A 22,264-nucleotide genomic window follows, 5' to 3' on the forward strand; every position below is an offset into this window, starting at 1 on the left:
CATGTACAAGTGGAATAAATTGACTTAAATAGAAAATTTATGTTAACATATACATATAAGTTCTTACTCGCAAAAAAATGTATACCCTTAACATCTAAACGACTGTATACTATTAATGGTACTCTTTCTCTAAAGTTAATTCTCGCTTAGGAATAGAAACTGAATGAGTATAAAAAGAATTTATCACTATTCTTATACAAAATCAATTTATTTATTTTTCTGTAATATATTAAAATATTTAGTAACTGTTCACACAACAAAAATAAAAACCAGAAATCGAGTATATATAACAAATACATAATGAATATAATCAGAAACTAAAATAAGAAAAAACATCTTTATTTTGAATCATACTTTTGTTACAAAATTGTATAAAACAGTTTTTAATTATTTATAAGTAGAATGATCACTTTAACTAAATTCTAATTATATTTCAACATAATCCAACGTGTTAATATAATAATTACATGAACAATTCACGAAAGCTAATTCAGAGAACAGAACCATAAATTTTCAGTAATAATGAACCAGACCGTAAAACTAAGAACACAAATTTCATCGACATTCTCTGCAAAAAGTAACCATGAAACGTATTTAACAGCACAGGAACTGATAAAAATCCGAACGAAATCCGTTACGGGTGCTACATTCTTGGAAGAAGAATACTTTTGCTACAAAAACAGTGGCAGGTTATGTGGTCCAGAATATCGTACGCACAAAAGATTCGCGAAAAAAGACTACGAACCCACTTTCGAAAGTGGTACGCGGTCATGATTTTATTTTCGGGCCGTCATTTCCCCAGTTCTTTCCGTGAGCGCCTAGCACCTCAGAGGGGATACATTCATGAGCTAGGTACCGTTTGACAGAGTTAATCGCCTCCGGGCGTCGAAAGTCTAGCTCGTTTCGTTCTAAACGGAACCTCACCTTCGAGCTTCATCCGCCGTGCCGTTCCGCGTTCCGTTTTTCATTTTCTCTGACCCCTTCTCTTATTTCCTTTCTCTCTCTCTCTTTCTCTTTTTCTATCTGCAAGCCTACTTCAGTCTGTATCATCCGTTCCCTCTCTTTTGCCTTCTACTTCGTACAGACGACCGATCCTTGAACGGGTTCAACGAGATTCGATCACGGGAGAAAGTTCTCATCCCATGTTCGTCTCCGTTTGTCAAGCCACAAAAGTCAAAGCATTTAATAAGATGTCTTCTGTCAACCTTCTTAATGTATTACCGGTATTTGTTTGACAATTAACTATTTAATGTTCAAGTTTTCTTGGTATATGTGCTCTTCACAAAATTCAAATCCAGTGTTAAATCGTTTCTATTTATTTGTCTAGATAAAATCGGTACCTTTCGATTACTTGCGATCGAAGCTTGAAGTTTATGTGAAGCAAGTGAATTGTAGCTTTCAATTTGAGTAAGTTAATGCGTGTTACAGGCGTTATTTTTAAAGGGTTAAGAACTAAAGAATTTGTTATCTATTATTTAGTAGCAATATTAATTACTGTCGTGAAAAAATAGATTGTTAAATAATATAGTAAACGATTTTCTTAGGGATTGTTGCTTAAAGGAACATTATGCAACTTATTTTCGATGTTGTATAGACGATGAACAATCTATTGATATTTTCTCGGTAGGTAAATTATTTAGTTTGATGCCTTGTGTAACTGAATGCTGAGAATTGGGCAATTTTTAGAAATTTTATTCAATGAACTATATAACTGTTATTTTTACATCTCCAGGCTATTTCAACGTATTATTGATGTAACAAAAATATTTGTTTCCTTCAGAGAAATGTTTGTTGTAGAATTAAAAATATTATACATTTGGAATAAAAATAATTTCATTAAATTATAACATTATAAAAACGGATTCGATTCGTAAGGAGCTTATGTACAGGTTTATAATTAAATTCTATAATTAGATCCAAGTTTTATAATACATTCGTAATTTTTTTTGTTGATCTTTACATGCGTGTTTTAGAATTTATATTAACATATTAAATTATGCAGAAGGAATTCGATATTATCAGTTTACTAAATAAAACATTCTCCTTAAATCCTATATATAAAATTGATTAATTTTCAAGATATATGTATGTAGACGGTTTATCCATCTAACGAGACGTGATACACGTAAACCTTGATTTTCAACGTGAATCCCAGTTTTGAGGTCATTTTGCCGTTGGAACTGGGATAAAGCTGATTTGCATGACACTTTCTGTTTCCTGAGAGACTAAATTAGGATTGGGGAGATTAGAATCTACTATGGGTTTCTCGATTGCTGACGTTTTGGAATTCTTCGAAATCGTTTAACGTTTAATCTTATTGTACAGACAAGTTTAATATTTTTGCTTTTATATCAATACACTTTCATTCTGTTTTTTTCTTATTATGCAATTTAAATAGACGATCTAAAGTTTGGAATGTACCTCTGAAAAATAATCTGATATTTTCGAGAAATGTATTATAATATGTTATACTAAATCCCTCAAATATCTAAATTTACTTTTTTAAATAATATATACAGTAAAAATAGATTAACATCGAATATTCACATTAATACAATTTTTATTAAGAATATATTGAGACGTATTGGAATATATGACTTTATAGTATATAAATTTGAAATATTTTTACTTTAATATATTAATTTTATGACTCTATTTTTGAATACACTCAAAGATAGTAAAACATCTAGATAAATTTCAATGTTACTAATTTAAATTGCATTCATAGTTACATAATTATTACACAAAGATATTCGTACAATTAGATGTAAATCTAATACCTAAGTAGTTCAAGGTTAAATATTATAATTATAATTAAACATGAATATTCGAAGACCAGTGAATATTTGGAGATTGAACTCGTTTTGAGGTCGTTCGGTTGATGAATCTCAGATGAAACTGATTTAGGTGAAAGTTTCTTCCTCTTCCTCGTATAGTAAAAATCGGAGCAACCGTCGGATAGGTCTCATTGACCTTTTTGGTGCTAGTCAAGGTCATAAAATTGGTATAAACAGCTCGCAGCGTATCATGTTGTAAATGTTTTATGCGGTTACTTAGCATTTGTAGTTCGCGGTCAGTTTCTTGTTAGTTCTAGGTTATGCCTGATTGGTAATAATCTACTTTGAAGAATATTGTAGGTTGTCTGGTAGGAAGTTACTGGGATGTTCAATATCTTTTTTCATTGTAAAGTTATTTAGGTTGCAACTAGGATACAGTCGCGTTAGGTACTATGTATTGTCGTAAATGTTCTGTTAGAACGTTAGGTCAGTAGAACTTAATTACATTTAATTTAAACGATTCAAAGCCTTTGTTCCTTTGCAAATGTATTTTAAAGCTGACTTAATCAATCCAATTACTGAATTGGTTTATGTTCCTTAGAATTGCGGAAGAAATATAACTGATGGTTAAAATTCTGCAACGCACATTGAATTTAGATCAACGCTCTTTTCTAGGCATGTTATACCGAGGTACGTCGAATAAGAAATATTCATCAATCAACGATTGCTGTAGCATTTCAAAGAAATTTCGCCGACTTTCAAATCTTCTTTCATCTGTTCCATCATTAAGGTCACTCGAAGAAAAAATTTCGCTGACTATGATCAAGATATTAAAACGAACAGAATAAATGTCGAATTTTGTCGGTAATTGATATTCTGTTGAGCATTGAATGAATTTCATTAATCAAGGCAAGGTTATGAACATTCCCTAATAGAATATGTATGTCTACGTCTGTCATTAATATTGAGAATCTGAATCCTTGGAAGTAAATTTTTGAATTTATTGAAGACGAACTTAACTTCGAATGTTCTATTACAACATTTTTTTTCTTAGTATTTAATTGGGATTTGCTTAGTGTAAGTTCAAATTAAATTTTATATTAGTCCATCGTATGTTTTAATTCATTCTAAATAATCTTCATTTTGTTTTGTTATCAAAATAGAAAGTATTTTATAAAAAGAACATAACAAATTATAATTTGAAAAAGGAATGGTACTTACTCTTAATAATTTTCTTTTGCAAAATTGTTTGAAATTTCTGAATACATATAGCAGCAACAAATAAATTTGTTACTTTTCTGACACTTAAAATTTTGATTTTTAAATTAAAATAAAGATTTTAAACTATACAAGGAACAATTACGCAACTTTACAATTATACCAGAGATATTTATATTTCAATCGTAAATGTATGAAATTAATATTTAATACTCAGATATATTTGCAGTATATTTGATATATTTACATAATTGATGGCCTTTCACCATTACTCATAAAATTTCCTTTTGCATGTTAGAAATTTTTGTTAATTTATAAAATAAGAGGAAAAATTGATTTTTTCAAACATTTTATTAACTTAATAATAGAATGAATATACTATAAATCTTTTTACAGAATTTCTTTTATTATTCTTTCCACTCTTATGTACATTACAAACGCATACAAACGCAATGTATTTATAATGGAAATATTACTATATCTCGACCGGAAAGTGCAGCCTTGACAAGCTTATGGTATCCGGCTTGCTAAAACTAAATATTAGTGGATGCACTGGATGTTTATGTACGACAAATGTTTGTCGAAGAAACATAGGGTTTTTCTGACTATTTCCATCCTATTCTGGACGTACGAGAGCCGTTTCGGAGAAACGACGATAACGATTCTCCATTAAGTCATCGCGAAACTACAAACCAGTATGCTATGAAGTAATTAGAAATACGTTTAAAGGTGCACGGTTCGATTCGAGTAAACTCTCATCTCGTTTCACACTCCTTTTGACAATTACATTTATTTCGTGGAACGCCGTTAGCATTTGTCATTAAGGGATGAATTAACGACGAATATAATCTATACTTTTGCAACATCGTTGTGATGAAATTACGTTTCACTGTCTGAATGATCGTCGTCTTTAAGTGCAACGAATAATATACTTTCTGTACAGTTTCTATAAATTAAGTTTCAAAATTTGCATTTTTGATAAGATACATGCTTAGAATAATTATTAATTTTGTTGGTAAATTTATAAGAAATAAATATATGTTGTATTGTCATTTAATTAATATTTGTCAAAAGTTTGCCACTATCAAAGGAAGATTTGTGGTTGAAAAGTGGTGATATTTCATGTATCTTCGTATTTGTATGCCATAAATCTATCAGTTTCAAATGCCTTCATAGAAATCCATAATATATTCTAGACCACTGTCCCGATAAAATACGCTTCTGTAACAGCAGATAGTTCAACTATAACGAACAAAATTGCACTCAGTACATCATTTTAACTATTATCGTGCACTGAATCTTTAAAATTCTACCCAGGATTTACAATAAATCTTGTGCGATACGAATTGCCTATGAAATGAATTTGACTATTTTGCAAAAAGAACCTTTTTAAAATGATACGCGTGCATATATCATAGCGGAGGACTATGTAACAGGACTCACGTGTCGTTAAAAGAGATTTGTAGCACAGTTGGACAATTTTCGTCCTCGATTCTTCAAGTTCCTCTCGCGAAGCATACAGAATTTTTGTCCATAAAAATTTGAATCTCTCGAAGTTCGCGGAACAGCGTAGACCATCTCAAATGAAGAAGCAGCTTGGAAATCGGGCCAACGTTAACAGAAGAAATAACGAATAACGTTTAAACGTTAGCTGGCTCAAAGCTACAGATACTTCAGCAAGAAACTTGTGTTATTCTTATTTCCAATAGTAACTCTCATTACATGTGTAAACATTTTTAAACTCGTTGGTAAATTCAATTAATTTCTCATAGGTATGAAATACAATAACACATAGAAGTGTAAACACTTTTGCAAATCAATATCGGAAAAGTGTGGCAAGTTTCTTATTAGTGTGCCAGCAACGCAACAACAATCATCACGTTATGCCTTAAATACCAAAGGGAAAGAAGAAAATATCAAAGTAAAGGAGACCCTAAAGAAGTAACACGAATAGTTGACTCATGCTCTAATGTTTTGAAATTTCTAAAAGAAATTAAAACAGTACATTTATTTTAATCAGTGATCTATAAATAAGGAATACACAATACAATCAAACACATAGATAATCATCTGCATAATTTAAAATAGTTGTCGATGACCCAACGGGGTTGGCGCAACTTACATATACAATAAAAAAAAAGAAAGTTGCTGAACATAGTTGTCACCTATTTGCAAATATGACATTTATTTTTGTTGTTTTTCTATGTTATTGTAATTTATGTGAGTACTCATAGCATTGACGTCATTTGTTTCTATTCGAGATACGAATAGGAATTGACAAAAAGACAAACTAGTTTTATAATTAACTGTTTTGTTTTCTGAGAGTTGTTATTGCAGTCTTAAAATTATTCATGTGATATTTAATTCTTCATCTATTCAACACTTGAACTTAGATCATTTTGCACCGCGTAATTATTCGTAATATATGTTTATCAGAAAAAATCAATTATAAAGAACAAATTGACACGGAAATGGCTGAAGCCTCATCCATGAGATCTGACCTATCATGGAAGTGATTTTGTAATGAGTGTTCTTTGTGTTCGTTAAAAAAATTTGAAGACGAAACCCGGTTGACCGTGTGAAATTCTTACAACGATCCGTTTGTTTGTGATCTCCGAAGTGACTTAATACTGTAGCAAAGCTGAATATTTCATGGGCCCAGCGAATAGACGAGCAAATTACCAAAAAATTTTGTATGTACATCGGCCTTGAATGTCTTCCGAGATTTTCTTCATTCGAACCTTGACGAATCATTCAATGTCTCTTTGAGACATCCGGCCTCTTTTTCGACAAATCGCAGGCGAGTCTTTGAAACTGAAGGAGACAAACGCGATGAACGAAGACATATTTCTCAAATTTATTTGTTTACTATGATATAAACTGGGATTATTTAATTACAATAAATTTTGTTGTACTATTACTCTTATTATGACGATAAGAAAAAAACGTTTATGTAAATATAATTTACATACAGGAAATAATAACAGATCAACCTTTACAAGTGATTAGCGATATTTATGTAAACTTTATTTCGAATTGTCTATTTTGATTAATGTAATTCACATTCATGCTGCGCGAGTGTATTTTTGATTTCCTATTTTTTGAACAAATACATTCCAAATTCTTTTTATTAATTTTTAATTTACTGCTTAGTAAAGAATATTTTAATGTCAATAAAAACATTTTGGAATAATCTCAGTTAATAAACATAGATACGCACAAATAGATTAGATAAAGCCTTGTGTATATAAGGTTTTATTTTTATTTCTAGTGCATAAAATATATAATATGGGGGGTAGGGTATGTAATTTTGTAAAATATACTTAAAGATATAGAAGAACTTTTTAAAAATTGAAGCTTCCAAAATGTATAAACTCTAATCAAATGTTCGAAAAGTGTCTACTTTTAATAAAAATTCATTCAAAATCAACTGACAAATAAAATTTCTTTAGAAACAAGAACAAATGTTGAAGCCAGTATCTGTATAAAAATTTCATTCCAATGTATCAAAATCAATCAACATTCTCTTGCTCGCGAAATATCGATTCAAAAAGATTCGAACTAATATATCTAAAAGTTAACATGAGCAATAACTACAAAGCAGAAAACTTAATTTAGAGAATTATGAATTTTATAAAAATCCGTAAAAGAATCCTGCCTCTCTCGTTCGTCAACAAATCGTCGACTATTTGACCAATCTCCTTAATATAGTTCTAAACTATTAGTGGAACCTCGATTATCTGATTTAATCGTTCAACTAACAGTCCATACAAATGAAGACTCAAACAAACATTCTTTAAAGCGTACATATCCTGAAGTATAATCTAAGAATCCAAATTACTGAGTTGCTCGGTTAATTAAAGTCCTACTGCAATATGATAGTAATGTGATATTGATAATGCCTTGAAAACGTGGTTTCACCCCCTCAAACATTCGAATATTCTAAGTCGGGGAGAGATGGCCCACTTTTTAAAAAAAAAGTGTTGCCTCTTAAATATCATTAATATCTAACAAAATATTGAAGTTAATAACAATATGAAATACGTTAACAATATATAAGTTAACAATATTAACAATATGAAAGGAAATGTATATAAGAAGAATAGTTCAATAGCTTTCTGTGTAAGGTTCAGTACACGATTAAGAACAATTGAAAATATAAGTATTTAAAAATCTAAATGGCCATCTCACCTGAAATGACCAAACACGTTAAATACCCGTTATAAAATAATAAAATAAATTCACTTGAGGCTTATCATTTGTAGCAAACAATGAAATATTCACAAAATATATAAAGAATTAAATAGAAAAATAGTTGTGAGAGTCGCTACAAGATTGGTGACGACACAAAAGGTTTGTGTTTGGAAATAATAGCGGCATAATCGTCAAGGCTATTTCTTAATTGGCCGATAACACCTCCATTAAGCGAACGATCCCTGGATAAAGGTAGCACGTGACAGTACGTGTTTTCGTGGGTCATTTTTTAGGGCAGCCTACTGGCACTGGGTGGTTCGTGTGGGGGATTTCGTGTCCGCGCGGTTTTATGGTGCGCTGTGGCACCAGATAAGTGGGACATACGCTTCTGCATCTCGGTATTTCGTAGTGAACTCGCCACCAGGTCGGATCGCACCTGCACCACGCACCGTGGTACCTACGTGACAATATCGGTGTCACTTATCACGGCGGCCAACGGACCACGCGATATACTTGTTTAACCGAAGGATCTTCCTGCTACAGCGGAGAACTCAAATACGTAAGTTGTGATATTGCCTCTTGCGATACGGCACAGCAAGTGAATTTTTCGTGCTAAAGTGACCAATCATTTGTAAGATACGGGATAAGGTTCTTTATAAGTTTTCATGTTTCTGATAGTTCGAAAGTGATCGAAAGGATTCTAGTTAGCATTAGTGATACTAGATTTTTTTCTATGGGTAAGATTCAAAAAGTTTCCCTAGTGTCAAAGGATTTTAGTTCATAGAAAAATGTTATTTAGAGTTAATGTGGATTTAATGGGATTCTCCGAGTAAAGGGACTCTTTTGTAGAATGAACTGCTGTTTTTTTGTCGTTTTGTGAGTGAAAGTTCTAGCAATTAAAGTTCTAATGGTATTGGAAGATTGAAGGATTCAATTTCACAGTGGATCGTTATTTGTAAATTCATAATACCTCGCGTCAAGTGCACCTCTTGGCATAAAATAATGAACCTTTTGTAGATTAATTATTCTTTTTTAGTTTCGATGTATTGAAAATGATAAATGAAAAAATTGTCTGTAGTATTGAAAAATATAATTTTTAGCATGAAATGAATATATTTGTGTAAAGTGATACAATTTTTCTGCACAATAAATTGTCCTTCTTTATTGTTGTTGGTTTGGGCATTTTTAACAAAACGTTAACCGATACACCTTTCGAAATATCATGAACTTTTGTTTTGTGGCATTAGAACTTGTTGAAATTCCTTCTTATCGCGTGCTGACCTTAAATGCATGGTTAACTACCTAACCGTAACTTTAAATTAGTCGTAAAACAAGCAGTGGTAAAATATGTGGTACTATTTTCAATTATTGATAGTTCTACACTCTAGAAAGGTGGACTTTTTTTCATCGCGCTCTTATGCAAAAGTAAGTCTTTGAAAAATTGTTTTCTTGAAGTTGATGTTTGAGCAGATGTTTATTGGAGAAATAAACATTTATTTAGATTTTATTGAGTAGGTGGAATAGAAATCATCATTTTAGGCACGGATGAATTTACTGTGAAGCTATTACTTCATTTACTCAGTTACCTAATATCTACTGTTTAATTGTATTCCACGATCTTTATGAAGTTGTTACATTTATAATTAATGGTTAATAAAAATAATGTTGTTATTTAACTTAATTATAAAACCGTCATAATTTTACAACCAACTCAATGTTTTAAATTCTATTAAATAACAACAAATAGGAATAGTTTTATTTGGTCAATATTTCATTGTGGTCTTCTCTAACGACACACTCTTTCTCTTCTCTAAAGAACATTTTTCTCTTTCGTTTTTCACTTTCTGTTTGATGCTTAGAAATTTATGATCTGTCACATACATGTAGCAGAATAAAAACTGTGTGATTGTTAAGATTGAACGTTTTACCGTTCACAAAAGGAACAAGTCTTTTGAGGGAATAGAAATTATTGCTGACTTTTGATAATGTAGGTTACTTGAAACTTCTTCACTGCTGACAGTAAGAATAGTAGAACACAGCAACTCAGATGTTGAATCATCTTGAAGTACCACTAACCTTAGTAATCAACGATGAAAACAGTACATAACTTTTCGTTCCTCATAATAAAATCTTATATTGATCAAGAAAATTAATATTAATTTTTTTTCGAATATTATATATTCTTGTATTCAAAGAAAGAAACATTTCTCGAGAACATTCATAGTGTGCTTGTGTAATTATTCACAATTAAGCCTTCCCGTATGCAATAATTAATAATTAGAGTTACATAAAAAGATAAAATTAGAGTTAAAATTATTATCAAACTAAAGCTTTGAACACTAAAACAACCAACATAGGAACTCTACTAATTCATACCACGTCCGTTAATATGACAAATATTTATAAAAACGCTTTATTTGTTGGAATTTTTAATTTCTTTAAAATTCAAATAATTAAACAACAACAACTATTAGTTACAAAAAATATTAACGTTTCGTGTTTAGTTTTTTATTCTTAAAAATAAAATTTATTTAGACTCTTTCTTGTAAATAATTGATGTTTTAGCAGCTTCAGATGACAAACACAAACGGAATATTATTTCGTCGGTTTACCTTAATTAAAATATCAGACAGTCATGGAATAAGTTATAGAATTGTTGAACTCATCACGTTGACGTATTTTAAGCATGTTTAAATATTTTAATTACAAAACTTTAAAACACGAATGGTCGATGAAAAAGAAATTTATATATATATACCCATTTTTTTATTTTGACAAAAGTGATTATAAGCAACAATAAAAGCGTTTGCAATAGATTCAGCGATTTAAAACAGATGAAATCCCTTATTTTGATGAATTTGGTCGGGCCAATCCTACTGAACGTTAATGTTATGTATTATCAAATGGCAAAGAAAAGCTTATATGTTCAAAATTATTGGATATGTTCAAGTTTATTTTACAGCATTTCCAGTTGTAATGTGCGTCGATTCATTACATTCGGCAATTATTCGAATAACACGTCACGCCATTATTCTCTTGTTATTTCACGTTTGTTAGCAAGTGTTGTAGCACGTTCAGAACGAAAATATAACAATTCGTAAATATTCACACATAAAACGGAGATAACAAAAGAAGTCGCGTACTGAAAGGATACTCAGGACATTTTTTTCAAGGACATTCTTCGTTTATCATTTAATTATTTGTGCAATTATTATTTGTCAATCAATTAATATATTTTCCGTTGGAGATATTTAGATATTTTTTCTACTTTTTATTTATCTTCACTCATATATTTATTCTTCTTTAAAAATATTTTAAAGTATTGAGATATTCAAGAAGACATTTCTTGATACCTAACATTCAGATTATTCAGAAAAACATTTAAAAGTTAATTAATTTTTAATTAATTTCAAAGTTCTTGTTAACACTTGCAAAAACTTCAAAACCTTTCAATATTAGGAAATTTTGCTAATTGCGTTATACCATTTTGAAAAACAATTTATCTTCACAAGTTGGACGATAAATTTTTCTTAGTGTAGCCGTAAATGAAAGGAAAGATAAATATACAAAAATCAATTAATCGAACAATATAAGAATTGATATAAAGTTAAATGATCGAACGAAAATGCAAACTTTTAAATTAAATTTTATTCGATGTTAAATTAAAAAAGTTAAATTAAAAAATGTGAAGAAAGCAGTCTCAGCTGTTTTCAAAACTTGTAGTATTAATTTTTTTGAACATTGGTTGAATGATAGTCGAATGAACAAAAAGAATCTCATATTCTATTTTAAAACGATCACTTTATTAATTTCTTTCCTATTTCTGATAACGAAGCTGCGGTTTCCCAATGTTTCTATGCTTTTACGATAAATGTACAAATTCTAGTAACTATATATTCAATATTTTTCATTCGCTTTCACGTTTCGTTCCGAAGAATGTTGAGAACTTTCTACGTGGTACACTTTCTTAATTGGCTGGTCTGCTTACTAGACTGGAATTGTATCATCCCTTGAATCTATGACGCTAAGAAGAACGGTCCTTCGCGACAAAAACTTGCGGTATCAATCGCAATTTCCTTCATGACTAATCGTACTGGATAGCGTGGATGCATGCTGGGCCATTACTTTCCACTACTTACCCGTTTTTGCTCCTCTCCTTCGTTACACCAGTCGTCATTTTCTTATCACAACATCGAATCGATTGTCATGAATAGACGCAGACATGCAGCGTTCACGCTTTTAAAACATTTAAAAGTCCGCGAAGTATAACAAAACAAGATCGTCTGTCAAGATTAATGAAACATTAATTTCTATTTTGCCTTAACGATCCTTTAATTCATTGCACAAATTTCTCTTTACTTCTGATTTATTTGGAATCTTTGTGAACGTATGCAATTTAAATAGAAGCGTTACAATGACGGAAATTATTCAGATGAGAATTAATTATATACTTACATTATGGAAAGAAATGTATACATACAATATTTACTTTTACTTTTAACTGTTAACATGATTTCTATTGAAACATTAGAATAAAAAGTAATAGTATTGGATCACAGTATACAAATTTTTGTTAATTTCTAAGCAATGTGTAATTTTTAACACGTTGAATGCGATGAGGGTCACCGGTGACCCCCAACCAAATCGAATTACTATAGTTCATTCAATTAAACGATGATTATTTGAAAACATTTCTATATTATAAATAATGCTACCTAATGCGGTGTCATTTAGCTATATCAACGTGTAATAATAATAATGCAACTCAAACAAATGATTTAATGTTATATTCTTTCCATTTTTTGTATTTTGCTCTATGAAATCATGCGGTATTCAACGTGTTAATTTAACGTTTTAATCTCGCAACGTGCAAATAGTATATAAAAAACCGCCAAAAGGTTCTAATTTCTCACCATTGTATGTTAATGTTAAACAGTTTTTCATTTTTAAACTGCACAAAATTTATCAACATCGTTCTTTCAATGTTGAAGTAAGGAAATAAAAACTTGCAGTCACAAACAGTGGTTATCTTAGAAAAGTATTCATTCGAAACAGTTTGAAAAACACTGAAGAATATTTTACGTATATTCAATTCTAAATTATTATTTTCATTACTATTAAATTAATAAAAGTTAGATAACTTCCTTGCAAATTAATTAAATTGCCATTACTAAGACCCCTAATATATTTTTAAACATTTATTAACATTAGGTCTAATAGAAAAACTGATCTGAACTTATTTAAAGAATCCGTTGAATCCAAGTTAAGTTTCCTTGAAATCAAATAACAATTCGAAGCGTTAAATAAAACGGCTTTTCTCTCTCATAAAAATACAAGCATTTCTTAATGCTTAATTTATTTTCTACAACGTAGCTATATCTTATTACAATGTTTATCAGCGTGTCTACAGACGAAGAAAAGCTTTGCGTGCCGTGTCCTTTAATCGGCGAAAACAATCTCACTTACGTGCGCCTATTTCAATTGTCGATGAATCGTTATCGTTGTCCCGGTTTTACGGCTTCGGATGTTCCGCTTGTACGATATGCAAATTCTACGGTGGACACTAGACGAATCGGGCTCTTATCTGAAGCTTTTACCGCCTAGCCTGTTTTACCGATACGTTTTCCATCTCCTCGAGTTTCGTCAATTTGCCTGCCGCAACGCACAAAGCCTCGCGGCAGAACGATATCGTGACTCATTTTCCTGGACTCGCTCCGTATTTTTTTCCCCCGGATTGCTTTAATTGCCTCCGCGGACTGAAAATTGTGCAACGAAGGACGGCGTTAAGATTGTCCTGAACAATTTAAAACGACGACTAGGAATTCTTGGATTCTTGATTCACGTTCACAGGTGATCTCGTGAGTGAAAGCCGTCATTTATAAACTTTATTCGAATGATCGGGGATCCACCCGCGAGAACGTTTCGAAATGAATATTGTACAATTGGAATTGAGGAATAGAATTGTGTATACTGATTTATTTTGTTTATTTAGTTGAGCTTGTTTTAAGGTGGTAACATTAACAGTAAAATTATTAACGCCCACCAACAGTTAGATGTATAATTATTTAGTTAGACATCATATGATAATATAATTGTTGTATAATTAATTATAACACCATTTTGAAAATGATTCATGGTTATAAGGAACTCAGTAAGTTTATCCCTTTGAAAAACTTTGGTAGGTTACGTTCGTCTTCATATTGGTTTTAATTTTAGGTTCATTGTTTCTCAGAAACTGTATGTTTTACTTACTTATGCAAACGTAAACTGATGAACAATTTATGAGTACATTTCTATCAGTAATAGTATTTAGCAGTGATGCAAGAAATAAAAATATTCTGAAAATGAATGGAAGAATTTTATTTGCAGAATTAAAGGTTGCATTAACATTTTACAGGCCGCGCGTTTTCATGAAAAAACTTCCTTAGGGGCCGGTGTTTTTTCTAGGATTAAATTGTTATTTCATAAATAAACAAAATTATAATTAAATTATAGTTTGCAAATCAGCAATCAATTGTTAGGTAAACCTCACAAGTATTTGAATTTAAATGATAAAAAGTATTCGTAACATTAAACTAACATATCGAGGAAAAAATATTCAATAAACGTTATAAAGAAAGCTGGAGAAAGAAGAAATAATTTTCAAAAATAAAAACAGTAATGATATCAAAAATAAATGTTAAATTTCTCAGTTCTTGTAATTTTGTCACATGTATCAGCGGCCGTTAACAGTAGTTCGCGCCATGGTACAACTGTTGTATCAGCGGCCATTAAAGTGTTAAGAAATTGATTACACAACTTCAGTGCAGCACTCCAGCCACATTTCCATTGGAAGATATACAAATTCAAGATGGCTTGATCAGTGCCTCAAAGATTTCATATTATAAAATTAATAAGGATATAAGCATCTATCTACGAAGTAAATAAAAAGTATAACAGATTTCTTAAAAGAATCAGAGCATACATATATAACTGCTGTAGAAGAAAGCACAGATGATGAAGGTATTTTACAATGAAGTAAATGATCTCATTTAAACTTTATCGTGTAACCACTTTTAAAATGCAATGAACATGTATTTAGATTTAAACACTAGAATATAAATCAAACATACTAAATACCTAAATTTTAAATGAAGTAATAAATATTAAAGGCGTTTATTTTTCAAGTACATTAGTTGAAGAACATTTCCAAACGACAGGGAAATCATAGCTGCTTACACAAAGTCAATTAAAAATTCTATTTATAAAATAAAATATTTTTGGTAACCAAACATATCTTTATTTTCGTATTCTAAAGAAAGACAAATTGTTAATCTTCTATTTGGAAGATGGAGACGAGCCAAATAAAAACGGAAATTTCCGATTGATTCTACGTTGCCCGTTTTCGTGGTAAAAATTCTTATTGAATTCGTCCGCGATTGAATTTATCATTGACCTTGCAATTTTTCTTACACAAGTCACGATTACCGCTGTCGGCTGATTTTGCCAGTTTGGCCGAAATCGTTTTGACGTTCAGCCTTTCGCGACGGAACTCGCATTCCTGCGTCCGGGAGCGTTGATCGTCACACAACGAACCTTCGAAACGCCACGCCACGCTGCAACAGCTGATAGCTTTTCCCGTTGATCTTCTCACGTTCCCATGCTCTAGAATTCGTACGAACGATACTGAAACAAAATAAGTTTACGTAGAAACGGTACTTTAATTAATCAATGTCTCATCAATTCGATTAGAGTCGTTTATACAATAAATCTTTTTTTCTTTTTTTCTTTTTCGTTTTCTTTTATTATCTTTTATTATAGCGTTTTTTGTTATTATCAATAGAAGGAAAGGTAATAATATGGTCCTTTGCTGATAATACGGTTCTCTCGTAATTTTTCGTATTATAACAAAGACATCTGGAAATTAATGATGTTTTTCGTTGCATGTACTAAATTCGTGTACAGGTAAAAATATTTATACTAGTTATTGCATTATTTGTTAGTTGTTGTTTGTAATGAACGCATTGTTGACGATATGTGCTTATTCAGAAGAATGTAACCATTTTATGAAGCGATGCTTTTATCTTAAAATTTAACAATGGAATAAAAATGTTGATGAACGTGTGATTAAATCCTGGTTAACGTGTATGATTATTAGTGTTTGTAAAGTGAAAGATACCAATTAGCATTTTTCGTTCATAGTGTTTGAGAATTGAAAGGCATAGGTTGACGTCTCCTGTCAACAATATGTTATATAACCTGAAAGATAAAAGTTTTACGTTGTCCCACGAAGGATGTAGGCACTTGAAAAATATGTAACTTAAAGAGTTGTGTAACAAAATATTTGACGAAAGATAACGAGTACAGACATACAGAAGAAATTCTAAGTAAAATAAAAGTAAAATATTATTCACTCATTCAAGACAGTTATCGTAATGACTTTTTCTTAAGGAAAGGAGATATATTAAATAAATAGAATGCACCTGTAAATTTAACAATTTGACTTGTTTATTTTTCAAACGTAACAAACAATAAACACATCTAGAGTCATTTTGTTACAGTTACTGTAATAGGATTACATTTAAGATTTATCAGGTAAAGAAATAGAACAAAAGTGGTTGAAAGAAAAGGTGAATTTTCAATGATTTTAACATGAACCAAACACATTAAATTCGTTCATCTTATATAATGGTAACGTTATTCTGATACACCAATCTACAAGTTGCACTTTTCATTTGCTTTACGAAGATTATCATCTTACTCGCCCTAGTAACAAAAAACTGTATATTTCGATTTTGTTCACGAAAAATAGAATGTTTTTATTTATCGCAAAGAAGAATAGCATGTTTTGTTTTCTTTCTGATGAAAACTGGTATATTTCAATGCATTGTTACGAAAAGTAACGCAGTTTGTTTTTAGCTTGTTACGTTTGACAAAGATTATCTAGAATTTTATTGGTAAAGCAAAAGGATGTACAATATATTTACTCATATAAATGTCTGTAACAAAATAAGCAAAACACAGAAAATAAATTAATTAAACATAAATATGAATCAATTGTTCAAGTAACAATACCATTATAGAATTGACATATCTGAATATCATTATAAAACTTTAAATTTACTTAAAGTTCTTAAGTTATATTGTAACAGGCGGTTCATTTAACACTTTGACTGCTATATTACGTGAATTCCAGTGAGATAACTTTTCGCATAGACTTACTAATTAATTGCCTCATTAGATCTACGAAATGCAAAAGTGTTAAGATAAGCTTACTCTGAAAACCCTCGATCTTCCAATTTTTGTTTCGTTACGAAAATAGCTTTAACTGCACCAGTAGTTTGGTGAGTGCTGATACATAGAACAACACGGTAATTCAATATCTTTCACCGGGAGTAGTAAAATGATTAAAATTAATAAATTAAACTTATTAACCACCACAAATCACTGTAGATATCAACGAATTCACATATGCATATTTCATCCTATTGTTTCGATCATTGTCAATTTCGATGGAGGCGCTTCCATCGCTGCAATTGTTGTAGGATTGACCTAGCGCCTCGAGCAACGAGGAAACGTAAGTTGCTACAAGAATAGAATTAACCATCTCCTTCGCCGTACAGTCGAGACATATGGTTAGATACGAGAGATACCGGATAGGTCCAGCCTGAGATTGGTAATGACCTCAAACACACCATTGACCTCGTTCAAGCAGAAACCTGTTCTGGTCACGAAACTTCGCTTCTTTCCTTCCTCGTTTCTCCTTCTCTCTTCCTCCGATGGTTCTCTCTCTCTCTCTCTCGGTGATCACTACCTTTCTCTTCGGATACTCTCGTGACGGTTGCTGCGCAGCTTGTACCGTTTTGAATCTGATCGAACAACAATTTTAGGTAGCCGGTAACAGGGTCATGGTTGCCCTGTACGTCAGAATCGAGATCGATGTTAAATTTCTGTATATCAAAAGTTACTTTCTTTCTCCTCGATGAATTTTTTAATGTTGAAAGATGTCCCATTTTATTTCAGATACAAGTATCGAGCAACTGTTATAGGTTACTGAAAGTTATAAGTAGATATTCGTGATCAACACCTTGAAAAGCAGAATCAGTTAATCGCTAAATTAGTTCTCGTGAATCGGAATAATCACTTAGTGAAAGGAAAACTGGAACGTTTTATTTTAAGGTTGCTTCATTTAGTTAGCTTACGTTAATTGGAACATTAAAGTAGCTGACTACTTCTGTAACCTATAGTTCATGTGTACTTTTATGAGTGCTGTAATTGGGTCGTTTATTTTATGTGAGAAAGTTGATCTGTTTCATGGCATTACAATATTTATCGATAGTCTGATGAACTAGAAAGGGTACTTTTTAGTTGTTATGGTTTTTTAAATGCCTATTAACATAAAATCCGTATGAACAGAATTTCACCTATTACAGTCTGTAAAAGTAATTCACGTACCATTGATTTGCATTACATTTAGTGATAGCCGAAGTTGATATAAAACTTTTAGGTTACACATCTTGTTAGGAGACTAAATAGCGACAAGAATGGTTTGGTTGAACGATAATTATTCCCGAAGTCAGGTATTTTATGTCAAAAGTTAATGAAGCTGTAAAATTACACATTTATCGACTAAAACGATTTGATTAGCAATCAACCGAAAGAAAATTATTGTAACGTCAGGATTGATATAAGTAAATTCGATGTTAATACGTTCGCGACTGAGGTCGCATTGAAAATATCTTCGCTATGGACAATGCTTCTTTTGCAATAATTTTACGAAATATGTTAGACATACAACTTGTACTCATATAAAACATAAATAACAAGGAAAGTTATTGAACTCGCAACTTCAGAAAATTATGAAACTTTGTATGTAAGTAGTGTAAGTTAAGCCGAACATATTGCAATTTTGTTTTGTGCCGAATTTCATTTTGAAGAGATAAAACCACCCCTTGAAAAAAATACAAATTCTTCTTTCCTGTAGATTATCTTGAAAACGGCGAGAGATAGCGAAAAACGTTTAAACAAAAATACATTTCCTTTCTTTATTTATTTCCTTCTGATTTATAGTCTCGCAAAGATACGTTGTGAACGTATAATTAAATGTCTACACAAATTTATTGGATGATTGAATAATGTCTGGTTTCCTCTTATAAAATTTATAGTTCTTCGCGATTAAATATTCTGTGCTTCCACAGTAATAACGTTCCAATTTTTTTATAATAACTTAATCTATGCTTACGCGTGTTGATTAATTCATTTCGTGGGTTTGAAATAGTTTCGTCGAAAGTGATGGCTCATAAAAGTTCCGTGAGCTACATTTAATATACTTATAGAATAATTAACTGCCATTAAACCATAATTCAACGATGATGACCCAATAATCAATCCGAAGTTTATCAGTATATTTACTAATGAATATAGTAACGTTGTAGTATATTAATATTATACATTTCATTCGATATTTCTTTCTCTAACTTCTAAAAGGACAATCGTTCTTGCATGGCACATAAAAAATGCACAATTTGAATCACATCTATTTATGATACAAACTGAAATTTTAAAACTTGCATTATTTGTTTTTGATTTTTCATTGCATTTCTGTTTATATAATTTCTTATATTCATTTACAGTACCATCTTACCATTATTATTATTCAATATGCCAGAAACAAAATAAGCAATCATTGTTAATATTGTAGGGAGTTAGAAGTTGTTGGTGATTGGTAATTGTCCAAAACTCAAAGTAAACAACAAAACGATAAATTCCCTTCATTTGTCATTCGAGAATAACAACGCGAAGATAAACATTGTTTATTTGTAGGTTATCGTAAATCCAAATACATGAAGTTACGTTTCGATATTGTATGTAGTGTAATAATCTTCGTAGTATTGTTTTACGAACAGCGTGGAATAAGCTCGTATTCACGTCACGATCCAAGGAAAAGTAATGTGTCTGGTATCTATAGACGGTACCCATGAACTTTCAATTACCAGTTACATCATACCGTGAATAGAGAATTAGGAGAAATTGTGTAATAAAAGTTTACAAATGCATTTCAGCTAAAATGAATGTATCCTATATAAAGAATGAACGTTTTTAATGAAAATACTTACATTTTCATGAATCTTCCTACTACTTTTATGTCATTTTAACTAAAATACGTCCATATAATCCAAATAATATTATGCGACAACACGCAACGCAACACAAGAAACGCGTAAAACAAGACAGGAAGAAAATGAAAAAATCTAATTGGAGAATTAATGAGATGAACGAATTATTCAGGTTAATGTTGCGCGAGATAATCAGGTTGTTATTATACACCATCCAGGAATAGAATCTTGACAATTATACGATACTACCTAAGTAGTAATTAAAATTAATTTTGTCATCCACTTTGTGCATAGCACTTTCACGTTTTTGTTTGGAGACTTCTTATGATGAGGAATTCGCGTGATAAATGAAGCACGTGAAATGAAAAATCAATCGGTGGCACGTTGAAAGATAAAATGTGTGGGCTGATGAACACGTTGGAACTTAAGTACCTATCTCTGTTCGGCCTCTTCTTCGAACTGTCGACATGAGTTTCGTTCGGTCGGCAACCTTGTTAGAAACGTGAAAGGTCCTGTAACTGGTTGCGTTAAAACATACTCGTGATCAGAACCCAGTAACCTAGTAAGAAATACTTTCTGAAATGCAAAGTTGAAACGGCTGTTTCGTTCCACTTCCGCCGCAGATGTTAGATGCGTGAAAGTTTGCGGCGCATCATTGTTCGCGGTACGCATTCGTTATTTATCACCTGACTAAAGTCGAGAATGCACGGATCATTTGGAGTAGAAATTCAACGTTTCAATGAAAAACACACTATCTCACAAGGTAACACTGTTTGACACTAGAACTACATATCAGTCAAAATAATTAGATACGGTTTACTTGTTCTGCAATTATTAATACATTAAAAGCATTGAATATTTGAAATGATATCGAAAGTAAATAGTTTCACTTGAATATTATAAACAATATCCGAAGAGATGGAAAATAATTTATTGTTACAATTTTTAGAGGGATTACGTAATATCAATCATATTAAATGTTCGGTCGTTCTAGCGTTAACACGTTTGTGACCACATGTAACATACATGTATGTGTGATAACGATTCGTTTAGAGCAGGGGTGTCGGACCTTTTAGCTTCCCTGGGCCTCATTCGAAGGAGATGGGTTGTTATGAGTCGCATATAAATTAATAGCATGTTTAACTTGTATTTGTAGTATTGTTAACACGTTCCGTGCCACGTGTACCATTTATGGTGCACGCGCAATTTTTGTTAGGAAACATTTTTTGTCAGAAATGTGTTAAAGAACAATGGTACACGTTGTGAAACAACAAAACACGTAAAGAAATAATATCAAAATATATAAAAAGTCAGCAGGAAAGCTAGAATGTAACTTAATCTATCATTTTAAAAATCAGTGCAATTTATAAGCAAGACATAACCGAAATTTCCGATGGCACTGAATGTGTTAATGGGTCTTTTAGTTACTATCTTATGAAGTTTGTAAACTTATGATTTTTTGTTGAGTTACATTTACAATAGTCTTGGGCTGCAGGTTGGACAAACCTAGTTTACAGAGTTCAGCGTCGCATAGGGTAATTTCCGATGAGACAGCTCTGCGACCGAGATGGGTTGATCTCATTAAAATTCTCAAAAATTTTCAATTTTTTTGAGTGATATACTGAATCTTGTATAGGGCAGAACGAAATGTTTGTACTGTACTGTCGTAGAGTAATTCTACACCTTCGGTTTGCTGAAGATTAAGGTAAAGAAGCTGTCGCAAAATTCCCTTTGCCCTTGAAAATAAGGGTTAAAATTTTGTATTGTATCTAAAACCTTAAAGATAAAGGTAAATTGTACCACACGGGGATCTTTGTTACGGCTGACAGCGTAAATGCTAATTATTATTATTAGTGCTTATCTTATTTTTTCTACAGAAAAGTTTCAATTTCACTTGAAAGCAGCTATTCTTGGTCTTCTTTTTGATTTAGGAGAAAAATACATATCCAAGAATGAAAAGATTAAGAACGAAGTGTACCA

General features: G+C 31.3%; 1 protein-coding gene across 5 annotated transcripts in view; it reads left to right on the top strand.

The window, feature by feature from the left end:
- The window catches only part of LOC116431302 (acyl-CoA Delta-9 desaturase), a 36,069-nt gene that overhangs the window by 3,017 nt on the left and 10,788 nt on the right, over nt 1-22,264 (top strand). Inside the window, exons 1-2 of one of the 5 annotated variants that reach the window (XM_031986499.2) lie at nt 8,774-8,926; nt 9,565-9,614. The exons of 1 other annotated variant lie outside the window; for it this stretch is intronic. In XM_031986499.2, the coding sequence (XP_031842359.1) occupies nt 9,607-9,614 (8 nt within the window). In that variant the 5' untranslated portion in view covers nt 8,774-8,926; nt 9,565-9,606. 3 more of the 5 variants (XM_031986501.2, XM_031986502.2, XM_031986503.2) reach the window with 3 other exon arrangements.

This window comes from Nomia melanderi, chromosome 9 (assembly GCF_051020985.1).
Source record: "Nomia melanderi isolate GNS246 chromosome 9, iyNomMela1, whole genome shotgun sequence".
Lineage (NCBI taxonomy): Eukaryota > Metazoa > Arthropoda > Insecta > Hymenoptera > Halictidae > Nomia > Nomia melanderi.